General features: G+C 44.1%; 1 protein-coding gene across 2 annotated transcripts; it reads left to right on the forward strand.

Moving 5' to 3' along the window:
• Nucleotides 1-15282, forward strand: cxxc5a (CXXC finger protein 5a). Of its 2 annotated transcripts, none has more exons than XM_083664862.1 (4): nucleotides 1-46; nucleotides 177-234; nucleotides 7249-8250; nucleotides 14016-15282. In XM_083664862.1, exons 3-4 carry the CDS (start codon nucleotides 7480-7482, stop codon nucleotides 14058-14060), a joined length of 816 nt encoding a protein of 271 aa, XP_083520988.1. In that variant the 5' UTR covers nucleotides 1-46; nucleotides 177-234; nucleotides 7249-7479; the 3' UTR covers nucleotides 14061-15282. The 2 variants fall into 2 exon arrangements, with proteins under 2 accessions (XP_083520988.1, XP_083520989.1); XM_083664863.1 differs by having other exon boundaries at nucleotides 14019-15282.
• The last annotated feature ends 5168 nt before the right edge of the window (nucleotides 15283-20450 follow it).

A 20450-nucleotide genomic window follows, 5' to 3' on the forward strand; every position in this document is an offset into this window, starting at 1 on the left:
CGAGAATCGAAAGGTTGGAGAGCCCACACGCTCTGCTTCCGAGAAAGTACGTTTTACAATGATTTATTATTCTGTTTCCCTCTTGTTTTCTACAGGCGAGCACAATATTAATTCAGTTGTTTTAGAGTAGGCTAAGGTTTTTCTCCTTTCTTTTTTGACATCAATCTCTACGGCAGGCTTGGAGACGGACCGCTTGGACAGTGGGAGCCCTCCCCTCCGCTTGGATCTGCTTTGGTAGGTGCGAATAAAAAAGGGCCCGTGTTTGCAAATATGCAGATACATCGAAGGGAGGGGGGGATCATACTTTGTTGAAGTCTGCTGAAAGTTGGGATGTCATCTTCCTAACGATCAAGTTAACTGGGAGAACAGGAGAATGTTTCTTCTCTATACCCTCAAACGTGCTGGTGCAGACCATACGCTGGCACCGCAGAGACCGTGGTTTCAGATCATTGAGTCTAGACAAAAGGTATTTTTGTGCTCCTTTTTAATGTTAGATAAAATTAGGACCCGTAGCCCTGAGACGCATGCGAAATGATGCCCAAACCATTATTAGCTTGGTGTGTTAAAAATGACATTTTGCTATGATTCTATTCTTATTTCAGACATTTTCGGGGATAATTTCTCGATGCAGTAGCCTAGACGTTTGTGGAAATTGTGGAGTGCTCTCCTTTCATTCAAACCTGTGTTTGAGGATGAAAATTGAGAGTGTGAATCACCTGGTAATGACGTGCGCTCCAAGAAACTTACGCTCCCCATAAATATTTGCGAGTGAAATTATGGCACTTTGCATTCGATCTTGATTTATATTTACGATTGACATGCTTTAATGACAGGTGGTGAAGGTGCTTTTCCTGAGCCTATTTCTGGTGTTGAATTGAAACGGAACTTTTGTTTTCTGCAATAGGTTATTCCATTTATCAATCAGCCTAACTATTTTTGTGAAAATGTATAATGGATGGAAGAGCACGATGTTCTAATTGCTGTTGAACTTGTTTATGTAGGCTAATCGTAATTACAGTGGACCAGTCGGTGTTTTTGGGAGTGATTTTATTTTAATATGAATGGTGTGTGTTCTTCATTGTTCCGCATGCGACGATCACCCATGTCTCCTGCGCGCGATCTCCCCGTGCTATCGCCGCTGCAAGCCTGGATTTACGGCGACCCCCTGGTACTGCCGCAATCCGTCACCGGTATTGGCGCTAGTATAGGGACTGCATGTTTTCGCAAATAATTAGAAGTCACGATTTAACGGTGCATGGGATTTTGTCGTTTCAACTTCCTTAAGATGTTAAAGGGGAAAATAGACGCAGCAGGATATATGAACAGTGATACATTTAATTATTGTCATTATAACTTCCACTGGGTCTCGTGCACAAATGTGTGTGTGTGTGTGTGTGTGTGTGTGTGTGTGTGTGTGTGTGTGTGCGCGCGTGTGCGTGCGTGCGTGCGTGCGCGCGGTAGTGTGCCAGAGAGCAGGGAGGGGTGATAGAGAGAGGGGGCTAGGCAGAGATAGGTGTGAGTGTCTGCGTGCCCGCGCGTCTGGAGGGAAGTGTTGCGTTTGGCTCTGCATTACCTGAACTAATAAGTAGCCTATCTTCTTCGCACGCGCCAACTTCAAGGAATGGCGTCAGTGCCTCCGAGGTTCTGTTTTCACGACAGGAGGACACACCTGAGCATTTGGGAATTATATTTTCACCTTTACCTATCAAATGGAATTTGCAATATTAGAGCATGGTAGGCTATTAAGCGGCAAATAGGCCTACTAATGCGAAATCATTAGAATATATAATGCAATATTTTGACACTGTGTTGATAATCTTTCTTTTTGTTGTTTGTTAATTAGCCCCATCTGTTAGCGTAAATAGCCATTAATTTCACTAACAAAGTCTATATTTAATAGCAATAAGACTACTAGATACAAATATTGTGAAGGAAAGTGCAGCCTATGTTATTTGTGTAAACATTTAAAATAAGGCCTACACTGAATAAAGTTTGGTTTGGCTTTTGAACTTCGAGATTTTCTGCAGATGTTTCAGGTAAAATCTAGAGAGTTCCACACACGGATATAGCCTACTGTGTGGCTCTCTGCTCATTGGCCGTAGAAAATGTGTAGGCCTATGTCCGGTCTGTTTGGGATGGTTATTCAGCGACGAGGGACCAATTGCCGTCGAGCGCTGACCTCCAGGGAGGAAGCACGATGTCTCTCTCAGCTCCCCTCTGACGTAATCATGTGTATGTATACGTTGAGAGAGAGGTGCTTTAGTGAAATAACTATTATTGTGCGGTATTAGTAGACTAATAATAGGTCTAGTAGTAGCCTATAACTGATATAAGTTGCCGACTTATTACTGAGGATGTATGGCTTACTATTACTATCATGATGGTATGACGTCAGTGTTTAAGATGTAAACAATAACAATAACAACAACATTATCATGTTGTTTTTTATATACAGTGCTGCTTGAAAGTATGTAAACCCCTTGTGCAATTATGGATTATTCTTTTTTTTTTTTTTACCATGAAATCTTTATTTAATCAGAACCAGTTTTTTTTATCTGACATTGTCGGTTTATATTTACCAATTCCATATGTTGGGTTAGAGGAAATCATGCGTGTAGTAGAAAAACTAAATTATAAAGAAATGAATGCAGGAGCAAAAGTAAGTGAACCCCAAGTTGCATTGGTTAAATCAAGTAGGTAAGTAGAATCAGGTGGGTAAATAATTGGGTACCAAATGAACCAATCAATGGAGAGATCTTTGGGAAAAAGTTTAGGTGGGACTAAATAGATAAGAATCCTGGTCAGTTTGGTGTTCCCCATACAGGTGAATGCAAAACACACCACGCCGAGAGGAAAGGAGATCTCAGAGGACATCAGGAAGAGGGTAGTGAGAGCACATCAGTCTGGGGAAGGCTAGAAAATCATCTCAACAAGATTTGAGCTCCATCAGTCCACTGTGAGGCAAATCATTTACAAATGGAGAGCATTTAACATGACAGCAACTCGGCCTAGAAGTGGACACCTTTCCAAAATATCCCCAAGAGCCACAAGAAAAATAATAAATCAGGTAAAAGCCAACCCAACCATAACATCTAGAGATTTGCAGACCTCCCTTGCTACATCTAAGGTAACTGTGCATGCTTCAACAATAAGAAGTATAACACTGAATCGAAATGGCATTCATGGGAGTTTTGCTAGGAAGAAGCCTCTGCTGTCAAAAAAGAACCAAACAAGCCTGAAGGTTTCTGGAAGTCCGTTCTCTGGACAGATGAGTCCGAAATTGACCTTTTTGGTCACAATCAAAACCACTAAGTTTGGTGAAAACCCAACACTGCCTACCACCAAAAGAACCTTATCCCAACAGTCAAACATGGTGGTGGGAATGTCAAGATCTGGGGCTGCTTTTCCTCCTCTGGACCTGGACGACTCCACATCATTCAGGGAACCATGAATTCTGAGATATACCAGGAGATTCTTGAACAGAACGTCAAGCCATCAGTCAAGGAGCTAAAGCTGGGCTGAAAATGGGTCTTCCAACAAGACAACAACCCAAAGCATCCAAGCAAATCTACCAAAGAATGGCTCAGGAGAAGGAAGATTTGTGTTTTGGATTGGCCAAGTCAAAGTTCTGACCTAAATCCAATCGAGATGCTGTGGCAGGACCTGAAGTGGGCAGTTCATGCCAGACACCCCTCAAACCTCACTCAATTGGCTGAGTTCTGTAAGGAGGAGTGGGCAAAAATCCCTCAAAACAGATGTCAGAGACTGACTAGTGGCTATACGAGACGTTTACTCCAAGTTATCGCTGCTAATGGAGGTGCCACAAGCTATTGACCACACATTGGCCGTTGAGAGGTTAACATATTTTAGTTTTTTTTTTTTTTTGTTAAATAAACCACTTTCGTCAAACAAACAATGAAAATATATCACATTTTTTTGTTGTTTGTGTCCTTTATTTGGAATGTCTTTATTACAAATTGGGGTTTAGATAAAGATTTTATAAGTTCATTTTAATATTTTTGCAAAAATAATAACTTTCAAGTAGCACTGTATATATACTCTGTTGGTGATAAATGTTGTGGTTTGCTGTATCTTCTGTATTGCTGTATGTGATTGCTTTTATTATATACATTCATATTGATAAATGGTTCATTGGATAGGGCAATAATGAACTGTGACATCACCAACCTGTTCCTCATTATGTATTCATCCTTGATTTAGTCATCATCATCATTGCCATCATCATCACAACATTAACAGCCAGAATTTGGATAATTCATGATTCTATTTGTTGCTTAAACAGAACATTAACTATTTTAACAATAGCTTTCTAATTTAATTGTATTGTAACATTTGGAATGATGAAAATATAAACTATGTTGATGGAATAGAGAAATGAGGGAGATTATGACTGACATGGTGGAGGAACAGAGAGAGTCATATTACAAGGATGAGTAAAAACATGGAGGGAGAGTCTGTGAATGATGTGGTCCAGGGACAGGGAGAGACTGTGAATGATATGGGGGAGGGACAGAGACTGTTAGAGCCATGGCCTTGACATTGAAAGTGGAATGGCAGAGTGAGTAAGAGAGACATAATAGTTTGGAAGAGATATTGACTGTGAGTGACATGTTCATGTTTGATGGAGATGGTGAGTCTGGGTCAGGGAGACACTCTGATCAGGGACAGAGTAAGACCAGGACAGGGACAGGGACAGGGACAGGGACACGCACACACACACACACACACACACACACACACACACACACACACACACACACACACACACACACACACACGATATCCCTGCAGCAGGGAGAGCCCTGGTCAGACTCAGAGCTGGAGAGTGAGGGGCTGAGGGGCTGAGGGGCTGGCTCCGGTCCGTTGGCGCCACGGACCCCTGAGCTGGTGAGAATGCGGGGGCTGCGCTCCTGCCTTTGAAGCTTTACCTCCCACTAATTCTGGCCTTCCAATTTCCACACACTGCGCAGACCCCCCCCCCCCCCCCATCCTCTCTCCCTCCCCTTCCCTTTGTTTCCCTTATAAGGACTGGCCCGGCCATTTCCTCAGCTTTTCTCTGGGAGGTGGTGTGCTTGTTTGTGAGTGGGGACAGGTCAGTGGAATAGAGTCATAGTTTGTCTCTTCATGGGAGGTTGGTGATTGGGATTTTTCCGAGGCACATGTGGGTTTTTGTGCCCAATGGTAGAATGGTAGAATGCTATTTTTCCAATCTGGTTCTGCTGCTGAGTAAAGTATCAGAGTCAAATCCATAGTTTTCAAATAATTTCGGAATGGAGAAGTATCCATTCGGTAAATGAAGCATTTCCAATTCTTGAATTATTCAAATGGACATGAAATTGAGCCGAGCTCTCCTTGAATGTTAACACAGAAATGTTACACAGAAATAAGCAGCACTATCCACCGTGCCAACCCACCAATATCACTCACTTTATCTGTTGTTGATATGGTAGTTGATGGACAGCAAGTCTGTTTTGGTCACCCTCTCCATTGGATAATGTAGGGGTTTATGGTTATGCTAAAACTATGAAGTTATTGTTAGATCCACAGTGGAGAGGAGCATGCCTCAGTGTAACAGGTGTACACGATAGAGATTAATTAACCAATCAGGGTCATACCTATTTCTGCACCCTCCACAAACAGGAAATACCACTCTGTCCTATTACACCCTCCATCCACATTTCAGTGATAATAATAATAATAATAATAATAATAATAATAATAATAATAATAGTAATAATAATGGTAACAATAATTATGCTACATTTTATTTCTATCGCGCTTTCTCAAATACTCAAAACACTTACATGTCAATAAATGATGGGAAGCATTTGGACTTTTCAGCTATCAAACGCCAGTGAATACCGCCAGTGAATACCAAATCATTAGTGAATACCGCCAGTGAATACCAAATCATTAGTGAATACCGAAAATAGAGAGGAGATTTTTCTCTAGCACTGTGACTGCCTGTGGCACTTATTCTTGCGGAAGGTTTTGCTTACGACGACTGTGAAGTATCGTTGATTCACTTACTTTATACCATGTAGTTATTGTACTTGTATTGTCACTCTGGATAAGAGCGTATGTTAAATGACTAACATGTAAATGTAGGGCATCCACATCAGAGACATAATGACTTCCCATTAGAGAACCTTATCTTCTGCACGCTGTTGTGTGGCAGACTGCCTGGTTAAATCTGCAGATGTGTCATGATGACTTAGGACAACCAACATAGTCTCAGTGCTGTAGGTGGTCCACTTGTGTGTTCTTATGTTTGTGGATATTGTTATTTTTTTCTGTAACCCCTTACATTAAATTGTTCTTATATAGGTATTGTAACACTGTGATTAATTATTCATGTAACAACAATGTATCCACATGTTGTTGCATAGTATGGATTTGAGTGGTTTTTGTTGTTAGTGGAATAGGGATGGTTTCATGAACATGTAAAGTGTTCCCCGTTTTTGTTTTTTTTTCTTCCAGAAACAAGATGCATGCTCATAGATATGCTAACAAATGTCAACACCTTTGCTTTAATCAATTGAATCCTTTTGAAGCACAGTCATACACTCAAAACCATGAGGTGTGACCTAGCCAATGTACCGCAACTGAGATATGTCAAGTTTCTGTGTTTCTAGTGTGTGATATCAAAAAACGGCAATTGTTCATGGTCCGAGGTCGAATTTAGGTGAAATGGATTTCAATTTTGTTTGCGTGATGTGGGAATTATTGTTGCAAATCCCTTTGATGGAAAGAGTGAGCCATACCAGCCTCTCTTGGTTTTCTCATGGGTGAAATATTATGGCAGCAATCAACCTAGCCCTAAAGGGTGGGAATTAGTATTTAAATCGGTCAAATTTAGAATAGAATACAGAATAATAATAGTTCATAGTATCACTGTTGTATTGTGCTGTCTTGTGTTACTGTGTGATAGTCTTTATGAATGAATGTGTGGGCTTGTTTATTGGGGGATGGACATAAGCCTGTTCCACTGTGCCTATCAGATGTATAGATATCATATACAGTATGTATTTTATGATTGAGGTGTCCCATTTACTTTTTAGCTGTATTTAACCAGATGATTAAAGTAACGTCAACAAATTTCATAGTAATTGTTCTAATGTATTTGCTTCAAATGAGTCATGAGTTTTGTTTACTAAGATGCTGCTGACCAAAGCTGAGCCTCTCATTTATGGACCCTCTCTCTCTTCCTCTCTCTCCCTTTGTCAGTTTTTAGGTTGCCAGTGGAAGGATGTGGATGAGGGCGGAGATTTAGAGCGAGCACAAGGGCTCTAGGGCCTCCCCGTGGTTGGCTGGCTGATTAGTCCACCGAGGGGAGGTGCCACCCTCACCTGGGCTTAGAGCAGACTGTGAGCACCTCTCGGCTCCCCCCCCCCTGCCTCCCCTGTCCCCCTCCCACCCCGAACTCCCAGCCCAGGCCAGGCACGCGCGCTCAGGACCATGTCGAGCGGCCGGTCGGAAGGAAGCAGCTGCAGGGATGACAACCCTGTCATTGAGCGTAGGAACCGCAGTGGCATCATCAGTGAGCCCCTTAGTAAGAGCCTTAAGAGGTCTCGCACCCTCTCCCAGTACACCGCCGCCTGCCCCTCCTCCACCAATGGACACGTTCACAACGGAGAGGCTAAAAGTCACTCCACCAAGCCCCAGCCGCCCCCGCCGCCCCAGCCCACCGTCTCAGCGCTGGCTGCAGCCAAGTTGGACCGGACCCTGGAGCAGGTCCTGGAGGGACAGAATGGCCTGCTGCACTTTGCCCAGGCGGCGGCACTGTTAAAGCGGGCTGGTATGGAGCACATGCTGCTGCCGGGGGGAATGGGGATGGGGGTGGGCGGAGGCGATTCGGGCTCGGGGGGCAGCGACTTGGAGGGTGCGTCGGCCGCGGACGCCGTGGGCGGTCCCGCCGACTTCCCGTACGGAGTGGGAGGCGGCTTCCCGTTCAACCCCGGGCTTTTCATCATGACACCGGCCGGAGTGTTCCTGGCGGACAGCGCGCTGCACATGGCCGGCCTGGCCGAGTACCCGGCGCAGAGCGAGCTGGCCTCCGCCATCAGCTCCGGCAAAAAGAAGCGGAAACGCTGCGGCATGTGCCAGCCCTGCCGCCGGCGAATTAACTGCGACCAGTGCAGCAGCTGCCGGAACCGCAAAACGGGCCACCAGATCTGCAAGTTCCGGAAATGTGAGGAGCTGAAAAAGAAGCCGTCTGCCGCCCTGGAGGTAAGAGGGAGCAGTGAGGGGTCAGAGCTGGAGTTGACTGGCTCATAGAGGGTCAGAGGTTTCCTGCGGGAAGGGTCAAAGGGTACTTAAAATTCTGAAAAGGCTGTCCGTTTTACTTCTACGTAGGCGTACAGTGAGCGTGGGTAGAGTGCCAAAGCAAAGGGTTAAAGAGAGTGGTCTGCAGGGACTTTTTGGTGGAGCTGGGCTTTGAACAAGGGAATGACAGGTGGTGAGGAGGGGGGAGGGTGTGTGTGGGGTAGACACACACCATGGGGCCTCTTTAATCTGTCCTCTGCACGCTCTCAACGGTGTGTGTGTGTGTGTGTGCGTGTGTGTGTGTGTGTGTGTGTGTGTGCGTGCGTGCGTGCGTGTGTTATTGTGGATGTGTACATGTTTTTGTGCATTTATTTTGTATGGGTTGTACAGAATGTGTGTGACAGAACGTATGTGTTTGATGGTTGTGGCAGTGCGTGCGTGTGTGCGTGCGTGTGTGCATGTGTGTGTGTGTGTGTGTGTGTGTGTGTGTGTTTATGACATGGTCCATCCGGCCATGGGGATGTCATCTGGAGCACCAGGTGTCAGTGTGGCACAGGCGTCCCCCTCTCGGCTGCTCTCTTACTCTCCTGTGGCATGGCCATCCGCCTCTCCTGTGGCATGGCTGTCCCCCTCTCCTGTGGCATGGCCGCCCCCCTCTCCTGTGGCATGGCCGTCCCCCTCTCCTGTGGCATGGCCGTCCCCCTCTCCTGTGGCATGGCTGTCCCCCTCTCCTGTGGCATGGCCGTCCCCCTCTCCTGTGGCATGGCCGTCCCCCTCTCCTGTGGCATGGCCGTTTTGGCTAAATAGTCCTCAAAACTTCTCATCTGGATCACCTCAGTGGCACAGTGCTCAAACTAAAAAAATATGTTGTTGTCCTCTTTTGACCTCTGTGAAGTCGGGCATGTCAGATACTATTAGAGTTTTCCAAGCTCTCAATTCAACCGCTAATAAAGCCAATATTATAAAGCTCAGATAAACCTACCCTGACAAATGACATAATATCCATGCCTTCTTGTGTGGCTGTATTGGCCATTGGCCATAGATTGAATCAGTTGATATGTATGACTCACAATGGTCATGATGACAAAGGCAATATACAATGATCATTAGGAGAGGAAATGCAATTGATCTCCACTTCACACAGAGCAAGTCATTAAATGCTTGAGCAAATTAGAATTGCATTTACCTAACTTTCATCCCTTTCTTTTTTTTTCTTTTTGACAAATGACACTATCCGGGATAGAATGAGTTATCCTTCCATGCCTTGTTGCTCTGTATGTACAGTGCAGTCAGTAAATACTACAACACTACATTTCATGAGATAGAGTGTGATCATTATCTGTAACCTGATCTAAAACGGTAAAACACAAAGTAGACATACAACACAGTTTAATCAGGATTGACCTTTTGTTTACAGACTGTGACTTTGGTGATGGAGATGGGATTCCGTTTCAGATGTAAAATCGAATGGTCTTGCTGTGAACAATCCAAACCTTACACTAAAAACAAACTGTATCTATTTTATGTACAGTAGTCAAATGCTTTTTGATCTGTGTGGTAATAGGACATGTTGTATTGATTCATGGTTTGCTATTGATGTCCACATGGTTGTTCACAGCACAAGATCCAGGCCCAGCCCAAGCCCTAGAGTAGTTTTGTTATTTATGCTGATGTTAGAATCTAAAAATCTTTGTTGCGTTTCTCCACATACAGTACACTAGCAAGTTAGATTATATGTGTTTACATTCATATTCAGATGCTTTTTTCTATTTATTCATAAATGATATGTCTAACTGTATTGCACATTATAAAATTGTTAGGACCAACTGCAAATGCTCAGCAGGTCAGTAGGTCAGAGAGTAGACTCAGTAAGTATGGTGTCATACAGCAGGCTAAAGTTGACAAGTTCAATACAATACAATCAATCAGTTCAAACAATACTGATCATGATGACCCAAGCAGTTCATCTGATATTGTATCTGATGCTTGTCCTTACGATTAGGGGTCATACATAAATAAGTAGGCTACTTCAGCATCCAACTTTGCAGAATTGTGATTTGTGTATTTCTAGTTTGTTGAGGCTTGTTTGAGAGGACTGGGGTTCATATTTTCAATGGAAGGTCCAAATCGTCACGATACTATAAATAGCAAAAATAACACTATCCAGCTACTCTAGGTTCTATTTTCTGTTAACTGGAGCGTTATGAAATGGTTAAATTGCTGCGTACCCTCAACACTCGTGGTCACTGAGGTTAGAACATGTTCATGGACACCTGGACAGCACCTGGGACAAAAGGAAATGACGTCACCCGTAAGCACGCCACAGTGATCTGCTGTGAGCTTCAGCGTTAGTGGAAACAGCCCCTGAGTGTCACATCTCACATGCACAGACCCCTCCATCTAACAGGGATGCTAATGGATGGGGATCACTTAGCGAGGTGGCAGATACCCGCTAGCAATGTGTGTGTGTGTGTGTGTGTGTGTGTGTGTGTGTGCGTGTGTGTGTGTGTGTGTGTGTATGTGTGTGGGGGGGGGGGTTTATGTCATGTGGTTCAATATGTTTGGGGGTGGGTTTGTCTAACGCCTTGGTGTGTGTGGTTTTGTCTGTTGTTGAATGTTTCTTTCTTTGTATGTGCACATTTGTGAGGGTACATTAGATGAAGTTTATGGTATACAATTTATAGTGTGTGTGTGTGTGTGTGTGCGTGTTTGTGTGTGTAAAGGAGAGAATACGAGGGGAGACCAGCGGCTCTGTGCTTTGAGGGTGTTGAAGGTTTCCATTGAAACCTCATGGCAGCTCAAAGAGGGCCGTAAAAGTGGGGAGTGAGGGGGAGGTAGCGTGCCGAGGTCTTTGCCACCTCACACCTCGCTGGCTGGAGATGTCTGGATTTATTTTGGGAACGCTACGTTTGAACGGAAATAAATGTAGTCTTGGAGAAACAGTCCCTTTCTGCTGCATGTCTGAATGTTCTCCAGTGGTCTCAGTCTCACTGTTGCTGTAGAGAACTGAAAAATGAAAATGTGTATATCTGTGTAGTTATCTCAGTGCAAGTGTTTTTTTTTTTTAGCTTTGTTTGTGAGGGTGAGTTTGGACCCTGGGGGTTTGCGTTTGTGAATGTGAATATTTGTCTGTTTGAGTGTTTTTCTCTACAATTGTGTGTTTAAGATTCTCAGGTTATGTGGGTCTGTGTTTTGTCGTTTACAAGTGACTGTGTGTCTATGTAAGTATGTTGGAGTAATATAGACACCAGGTATTTGAGGTGTTGTCCATGGTGGTGACATGACCAGTATAAGGCATACAAACATGGAAGGGAAAGTACTCCCTGAGTGTAGTGACAGTCTCCTCCTCCCAGACACCAAACACCAGACAGGAGAGCAGGCCGACACAGAGACACAGGCATGCAGACATTGAGATATACAGATCAGTCGGCAAGTTGCCAGGCAGACAGAGAAACAAGTAAGAGTTAGTGGACAGACAGACAGGCAGACAGACAGACAGACAGACAGACAGACAGGCAAGTAGCCAAGTCGGTAAACAGACATGCTTGCAGAAGCAGACAGACAGCTAGATGCACATACAGCAGTGGTGTAACTAACTCCAGTACCTATGACATCACTGTCTAAAACCGTCTGAGGTTGGATGACGTCAAGGGTCAGGGTGAAAGGGTTCTTGTGACAAGGGGACCTGGAGCTGTCCAATGGGAAGTGATTGATGAGAAGCATTTTCCCTCATGCTCTGCTCCAAAGGGAATGTGCTTCTACAAGCTGGTCAGGGATCAGCTGTCCCAGCCACAGTCAGCGTTCCATAACCAAATAAAATTTAGAAATGCAGATACTCAACCCACATTTCACAGTATAATATGTAAGCATTATTCCCTTAAAATGCTTCCAATTAGTGTATGTGTGTTGGAAGGTCCTTGGCTGGGGGGAGTAAACATGTGTCCATTGAGGAAAGTAGCAGTAACATATTCAAAGTAAAATCAATAATCAGATATTAAGATGCTGGCATTGAGATGGAGGCCTTGTGTGCATGGTGACCTTGGAACCCCTCCCCGTCTTAGTCAGGCAGGATAAATAAGAATGTTTGTGTAAAATGGAGGAGGCAGTTACTGGGTCAGAGGTGAAGGCACTGGTCAGTTCCTAGAGAAAAAGCCCTCTGGTTGTTGCGGTTATCATAGGTTAAAGGTCATCAGTGACATGCCTATAGTCATTGCACCCCCTTTAGTGTGCTTCATATGGAATCCTGTCCTGTAAACAATAAAATGAAAATGACATCATTGTCACGAAAAGTTGCAAGCTACCCCAAAAATGTAAAATATAAAATTGTTTTTACAGGTACTATATACTGAATTATGTTATGTTGACTATGATTTACTTCCTTGAATTACTGACCTACTGACCTGTGGAATTAGTTGTTATTGTGCTCTTTCTCTGTGTGTGTGTGTGTGTGTGTGTGTGTGTGTGTGTGTGTGATTTTGCATATTTTGATAGCTTCATGAATATTAGTCATTCTTTAATTCTTCATCTACAGTACATGATATGTCTTTGAAAGCATATCGCATACTGTTATTGTTATTGTATGCACATGTGTGAGTCAACATGTGTACTGTGTAAAAATGTTCTGGCTTGTGTAATTTGTATATTTGTAATTGCGTATCCTGATATGTATTGTAGAGTGTATCTCAATCAAGTTTGACTATGTGAGTCCATTTGTCTGGTTTTGATTTTGGACTGTGTATGTGAGTAAATCCGATGACGGCGTGTTAGTTAATGTGTCTGTTAGTTAATGTGTCTGTGTGTGTGGAGGTGTGTGACTCTCTGCGTGTGAATACATGTTAGTAAGTGTGAGTGTGTGTGAGGGAGAGTGTATGGGTGCGTAAGTGTTTGCCGAGCTGCTCCTGACTCGCTCCGGGCAGCGCTGGGCTAACATGTGAGATTCTTTGCCGCAGTCGAGTTGCGCTTTTCAGAACGCCGTCGCCGACCGTGCTGCAGCTCGGGGGGGAGTGAGACCCAGTGGTCCTCTATCTTATGACTGGCAGGCGACCACTCAAACTCCTGCAGCCGCATGCATTTGTGCCTCTCCTGCTTAGTGCAATCAGGCATAGAGATCCCACACTCAGGAGTGAGGAACAGAGAGAGCAGTGTCACAAGTGAGAGAGCGGTGTGGTGTGGTAGGAGAGGGACGTGACTGCGTGGTGACTAAATAATAAATGTGCCGTATCGGGTTTCGCATGGAGCCAGGGCCGTGGCCCGTGGCTGCTGAGGCAGGGGGTAGGGGGAGGGGTGGTGGGTGGGGGGGGTGTGTGTGTCGGAGGGGGGGGGGGGGGTTGGTGGGGGTGGGCCGGACGGCCAGGGAGAGGTGAGGGAGTAGGGGAGGAGGGGGGGCGATATGTATGTGTGGGACACAGAGATTTCACTGATACTGCCTGGTCTGGAGAGAAAGAGAAGTAGAGCAGAAAGAGAGGAGGACAGAACAGTGAGGGAGGGAGGGAGGGAGGGCCATGGTGTCTGTGGTGTTATATGTGTTCAATGAGGATATCTCCTGAGCATGTTGTTGATGTCTGAGTCTAGTTTGTCATTACCCTGGGAAATAAGGCTTTAGAGAGAGATGAGGAAATACAGATGTGGCTGTTTAGAATGAGTATTGGGATGTGTTTGTCTTGTAAGCTGTATCCACTAACCTTCTTCCTCTCTTTTCTCTCTCTTTGTTTGTCTTTTGTTCCTCTAAGAAGGTGATGCTTCCTACAGGAGCAGCTTTCCGATGGTTCCAGTAGGACTCTCTCTCTCTGACCCCTCCACCCCCCTACCCAAAGCTCTGCGATCAAGTGCAATGCCAACTCTCGCTTGGATTGTCTCGGGCACGGACACTGGCTGACAAGCAAACAAAACTACAGATAGAAAAATACAAAAAAACAAAACAGAAATGATACAAAATAATCAATCGAGTAATGGATGCACCTACTTATTCCTTGAACCAAAAATTAAACATAAAGAAAAAAATCTATGGCAACTTTCATTCCCTTTTATATGTTTCCATTTTGGTACCTTTTGTCCTTTTTCCAGCAGGTTTTTTCTGTCGCTTAGACATGGAACTGTTCATTGCCAAACAGAAATGACGGACTGAGTGTGGACAATCAACTAATTTCTGTGTTTGGTGTTAATGTTGTTCACGTGTGGAAAGATACAGTACTTGTGTAGAGAATGTAAATTTACGGCTATATTTTAAAACTAGTGGCTTATGGCAAGCACTATTGTAATTTAGCGCCATTGTTCTTACTTAAACCCTTGTCTATTTTATGATTTATTTTCTTTTGATTGAGAATATCATTTTGAAACAGATCAATGGTTGTCTTTGAGAAGCAGGAGAAATGTTTCAAAATGTAAAAATCCAGATTTCGGATTGAAATGAAAACAGAGATGGTCACCACATTGGTCTGAATCCAGGGACTCTCAAGCAGGATGATGTTATCCTCCTGAGTCGTCACTGGAATCTCCCCAATCGCCCAACCAACCGTATGTTCCTCGCCTGCATTTCCAAGCTTTTTATTTTGTGAAACTGCCAGCCTTACTGTGGCCCAAACAAGCGTGTGTGTCACGACAACGCAGGGGGCGACGGCACTAGGAGACAGCACTTGCTCTGAGTCTACCCATTTGAACGCACTGAAACAAGATTTCTTTTTTTTATGTTTGTTTGTTTGTTTGTTTTTTTCATTACGTTGCTGGTAGCTACAGTACATCTTTTAAAAACAACAGCGATGTTTGTATTCATTTAGAAAATTGGACTGGTTTTGTGAATAAAACGAATGCATGTATTTGTGTCAAAATTTACAGTTCTGATGTTTGTCTACTTGTCTAATTGCATGTTTTTTCTAAAGCTACAGCCGACTTGACGAAATACTGAAGTATAAAAATGTCCGGTAATCTTTCAAATTTGTTCCCTTTTCATATCATTGGATAAAATAAAAGAAGTGATGGGGCGAGAAAAATATCTCATTAAAGCAGAATCAGGAAGTGGTGTGTTCCACCATGACTCCTTGGTTTCATTGAGATGTTTGCTCATTTAGTAGTATAGATATCCACTACAATGAATAGTGGGTTGATTAGCCTTGTCATGTTCAAATGGAAACCAAACAAAACCAAAAAAAAAAAATGGATATAAAAAGAAAGGATATAAATAATCTGTGTTGAATATATCTTAAATATATGTCGAAGCGCCCCTCAAAACCTTCAAATGTCATTTTTCTCTCCCCCTACTACTGCATGACATTTACAGGTAAAAAAAACAAAACAATTAAAAAGCAATGAATAATTAATAATTACTCAATAACACAGATTGGGCAGCTTTGTCTTCAAAGCCACAAAAGGGGAGGAAGAAGAAACTAAGAAAAGGTTTTTAGATGGCAGGTGTCAGGTTGTCTCTCTGCCTTCAACATGGGGAGGGGGCTGTGCCTGTGATGCAGGTGTGGCGACACCTATAGAGGGGACGGAGCAAGGAGCATGACATCACACACAGAGCCCTATAGAGGCCCTTATAGAATCCAAATCACCTCAGTGTCACCTGAGCCTCCTGAAGCCGGTCAGGAGGCATGCCCGCAATGCTCTGCTTTAATTGGACTGACACTGTGAGCATTTAAAGAACATTTTTTTTTGATTTACAAGCTCTGAAACCGTTGTGTCTTTTTTCTTTTATTAATATGAGTTTATTATCCATTCATTGTGTAATCTTTATGAGATCCAATAAGGACATAACTGCTATTATTGTGACGATGTTGAACAAAACAGGTTAGATGTGGCTTAGATTCCAGTGAGAGTATCGTGATCATGGAACCGGTCGCACCAGCGAAACATACAGAAGGCCATATGAGGCTCTTTTCCTGAGCTCTTCTCAGGCCCAGAGGGCATGAAGGTGAATTTCCAATCCGTGTGAAATAATGAAAATGTCAGGCCCTCCCTCTCCCATAGTTCTGAACCCTGGACACACATACTTAGAAGTGTAGAAGTGGATGCAGGGTTTATACTGCGGTCATTATAGGGAGTTTTTCTAATTAGTGAGTCTCCACGGCAGAGGCATAGTGTGGTGGGCTTGTGTGTGAGGAGCTGGTGAGCAGCTTGGCGAGCCGAGGGTTGGAGAGTGCGTATTCCCAGCTCCCCCCCTGGTGACAGCGCTGGGCTGGTGCCATCGCCATGGCGCTGGGGGGGGAAGCTGAGGCCCTGCATTATTAATGTGCGCCGCGGCGTCCTCGCCTCCTCTGCGCCCGCACAGCTCACTGCCCAACCTGCCATCAGAGAGGGGGGGTGTGGGGGGTGAGGGGGGGGGAGACAGAGATAAAGAAAGAGAGGGAAACGAGAAAGCGAGAGCATGATTGTGTGAGAGTGTGGAGGAGGACTAGAGGTAGGCAGTCTCTGTTTCTCTATTTGCCGCTGAACCAAAAAAAAAATAGCACTTTGCTTTTCGGTTTTAACCAGGTTAAGAATTTAAACCGCTGATGGTCGTAATCATTATAAAAACATCCCCCCCCCCCCCCAAAAAAAAAGGGGTTTGGATGCGGTTAGTGACTTGCTGGAAGGGTCAGGTGGGTGGGGTGGGTGTCTCTCTGAGGGTGGTGGGCTGGGTGAGCAGGCCTGTCACAGTGGGAGAATCCTGGAATCTTATCACCGCCTCACAGACACTGAGCTGCACTGATCTGCTCACCCTCTTGGCCGGCAGACGTGCCCTTCCCCCATCCAAATGCCCCTGCACAGGCAGACCCCTTCTCCGCTCCACTCGCCTCCTTCCTCGTGCTGGGGAGATAGCAAGAGCTGATGCAGCTCCATTGTTGTAGATGGACGAAAGGAGACACTGCAAAAAAATAAAATATCCCTGTCTATAGAGTGGGTATGAAGACATCTAAGAATCTACAGTGACCATTTGATGACACGAAACGAATGACCCATATGAGAGGACAGCTCAGTGGCAGGAGAGATATCAAACATGCATGTACAACTGCATGGCTGATACCCTGCTAATGGTTGACAGTGTCTTGTTCTTCTGAGGGAATCCAGCGGCTGACACAATACTCCCACTCTAGTTTGAAACTGCCATTCAAATAAAAGGCTTGTACACTGTACACCGTACAGTAATTGATGTGACATACAATAACATGTTTGTGTTTTCTACAGTACATGACTATCCGTTTTTGAATAATAAAAAGGTATTTGTAATTCATATGGAAAACCAAAACCAAACAATATTTCCTATTTTTTTAAAATGGACACTCATCTTGCCATGGACACTCTTTGACTGGAGCCCAAGTGAAGCCTTGCGTTGTCAACATGACTGTTTGATACTTGAGATTACATGCTTGACATGGCCTGACTTTAAAATGGACCCAAGGCAGGTTTGGTTAATATGAGACAGGCAGTGTGACCTCACTTGCTCCTTGGTGATAGATTAGCATTGTAACAGTGATTACACTTTCACTATCACCAGCAGTGCTGCTCCCCAATTATTTTTTGTGGTATTGTGCCTTGTAGCCAAAAAAGGACAAAACCAAGTCTCAGATTGTGGCTCTTATGCTGTATAGCTTCCAACGGCTGACCTTGTCCAATTAAGTTCTGGAACTGGCGGGTACGCCTGGTCTCCAGTGACGTCAGACACACCTCGCGCTCCACCTCAGGGTCCGGTGTTTATGTGTGTGAGGCCAAACAATGACCGCAGGCAGCAGGATGGTAAGGCACAAGGCACCATTGAGTCATCCAGGCTATTCCTGTATTATGTTAGAACTCAGAAATGATCATATTGACAAGCGTAACTTGTGTAGCCGGAAGACATTGACAGTCGGAAATAAGGTATTAAACATTAATCTGCCACCAGTCACAAGTGCGGACCGATTCATTGTCTGTAACAAAATACACACAATTTACAACTATCGTCACAACTTTTTGGTGTGTTTTAAGTTCATATGCTAACGGCGTATGAGCCAAAGGATCAACTTAAAGTGGAGAAAATTGGGCTCCTTAGCTACCAAAAAGTATTTTCATCGACTGAAGAGGTGAGGAAGAAGATAAAACCAAAGGTAGCCATGCTGATTTATTAAGCTTCCAAGAGCTAACCGCTACATTACTGTAGATCTGGAACACACTCAATAACACTAAAAAATCTTACAATGTGTGTGGGGATTGTAATTTTCATTTGGCATGAAGGAAATATACACTTGCAATAACGTTGTAAAATGAACATTAATTAACCCGGACACAAACACACACACACACACACACACACACACACACACACACACACACACACACACACACACACACACACACACTCATACACACACAAACACACACAAACACACACACCCACCCACAAACCCACAGAAAGAGAGAGAAAGATGCTTTAAGATTTACTCACCCACTAGAATACACACACACGCACACACGCACACACACACACACACACGCACGCACACACACGCACGCACGCACACACACACACACACACACACAGGGACACGTGGAAACAGATTAAGCCCAAATCAATGGCTGTGGCTGGAATGGGAGAGAGATTTCACCCAGGGTTCTCGTTAAGGCCTGACGCAGGCGGCAGAGGCTCGGGGGAGTGTTATTACCAGGGTGATGGTTGATAAGACGCTCGTTCCTCCACGGTGCGTCCCGCGGGACAGATGCATCGTGCAGCCATGGAAACCGTAAGGCTAGGTGTTATGCTATAATTGGGCCAGCTCTTTTAACAGCACAGCCGCACAGCCAGGTATGCCACCGTCTTCAAATTAGAAATTATGGTGCAGCGAGAGGAAAGAGAAAAAAAAACAGCCACGGACGTTCACCTCCCTTCCTGTTCGTGTGTTATTTTAGATGTCCAATAACACATAGACATAATATCTGAATTGAAAACAAAGAGTGAAAGGTTAAAGGGGAGATCTGATTTGATATCCATGTGTGTATATATATATATATAAATATATATCGACATTAATGATACGTAGACATTGATTCTTGAAGAATATTATTTCTAAATGGCTCATGGGCTTAGTTCAACTGTCTTACCTCAACAGAACACAGCAGAGACACGATAAGCTAACTGGATATGCTTACGAGGCGTAGCCGAGTGCTGTCGGCCATCACAGCCATTCCGATATCGTCACGATGGAGCATACCCTTCAGTGTGTTATTGCTTTTACACCAAGGTTTTACACTGACAGCAACACTTCTGACAAGCTAGGGTGCTGATTCTGACAACGAGCTATGGTGCTGATATGATATATTGCATTGGTTAATGCCCTCCACCTATAAAAGTAGTTCATAAAACTATAACCGTAGTTAGGGACGCAGGTTCGCTGATAGTTCTGGGACGGGTGGTCTAATGTGATTGGCATGGCAACCCAGAAACCCACCACTCTACCTGGCCGGCTGTTAAAAGCTACCTAGTTAGTGTAGCAGCATACGGATGACAAAAACAACCATGATTTATCCATCATGCCAGGATCCTTCCATTGGTCAAGCAACGAAAAATCCTTCCATTGGTCAAGCAACGAAAAATCCTTCCATTGGTCAAGCAACGAAAAAAATAATGTTTTAAAAAAAGCTACAATATCCTGAAGAGGGTTTGTGGCATAGGTGTACATGTTGCAAAGTGCAAGTGATACGGTAGCCGTGCTGAATCGTGGATATCGGAATGGCTGAAATGCTTCTCGGGCCAATCAATGTTTGATTTGATCAACCAGTTGTATGAAAGCTTGTTTTACTTCGTTGTTTGAGGACAATGCCATTCTAAACAAACACTGTATAGCTTTAAAACAATGGTTAAAGCTATAATTTCCATCTCATGTATGGTCCTTACATCCATAGCTCTGTCTGTGAATTTGAGACTGGTTCCATTTTTCCAGCCCACTCATACAGTACATGTTTTTCCTTCAGTGTTCTATCCCTCTTACAAGCTCTCTCGCTTGTTTATGTGTTTGTTTTTTTTTAAATCAAGAAGAAGAAAAAAGACACAGAAAGATAGAAGGTAGAAGATGGAGGAGGAAGGGGGAAGGAGAGCCAACGACCGCTCTCTGCTCACTCTGCAGCTCGGTTGATTACGATCAATTTCCCTGGTATCGACGGCCTCCCTGGCACTAAGCTACACTCCCTCCTGCATTTTGCATGGTACGTGCTTTGTGTAC

Source organism: Argentina silus (genome assembly GCF_951799395.1).
Source record: "Argentina silus genome assembly, chromosome: 2".
NCBI classification, from domain to species: Eukaryota; Metazoa; Chordata; class Actinopteri; order Argentiniformes; family Argentinidae; genus Argentina; species Argentina silus.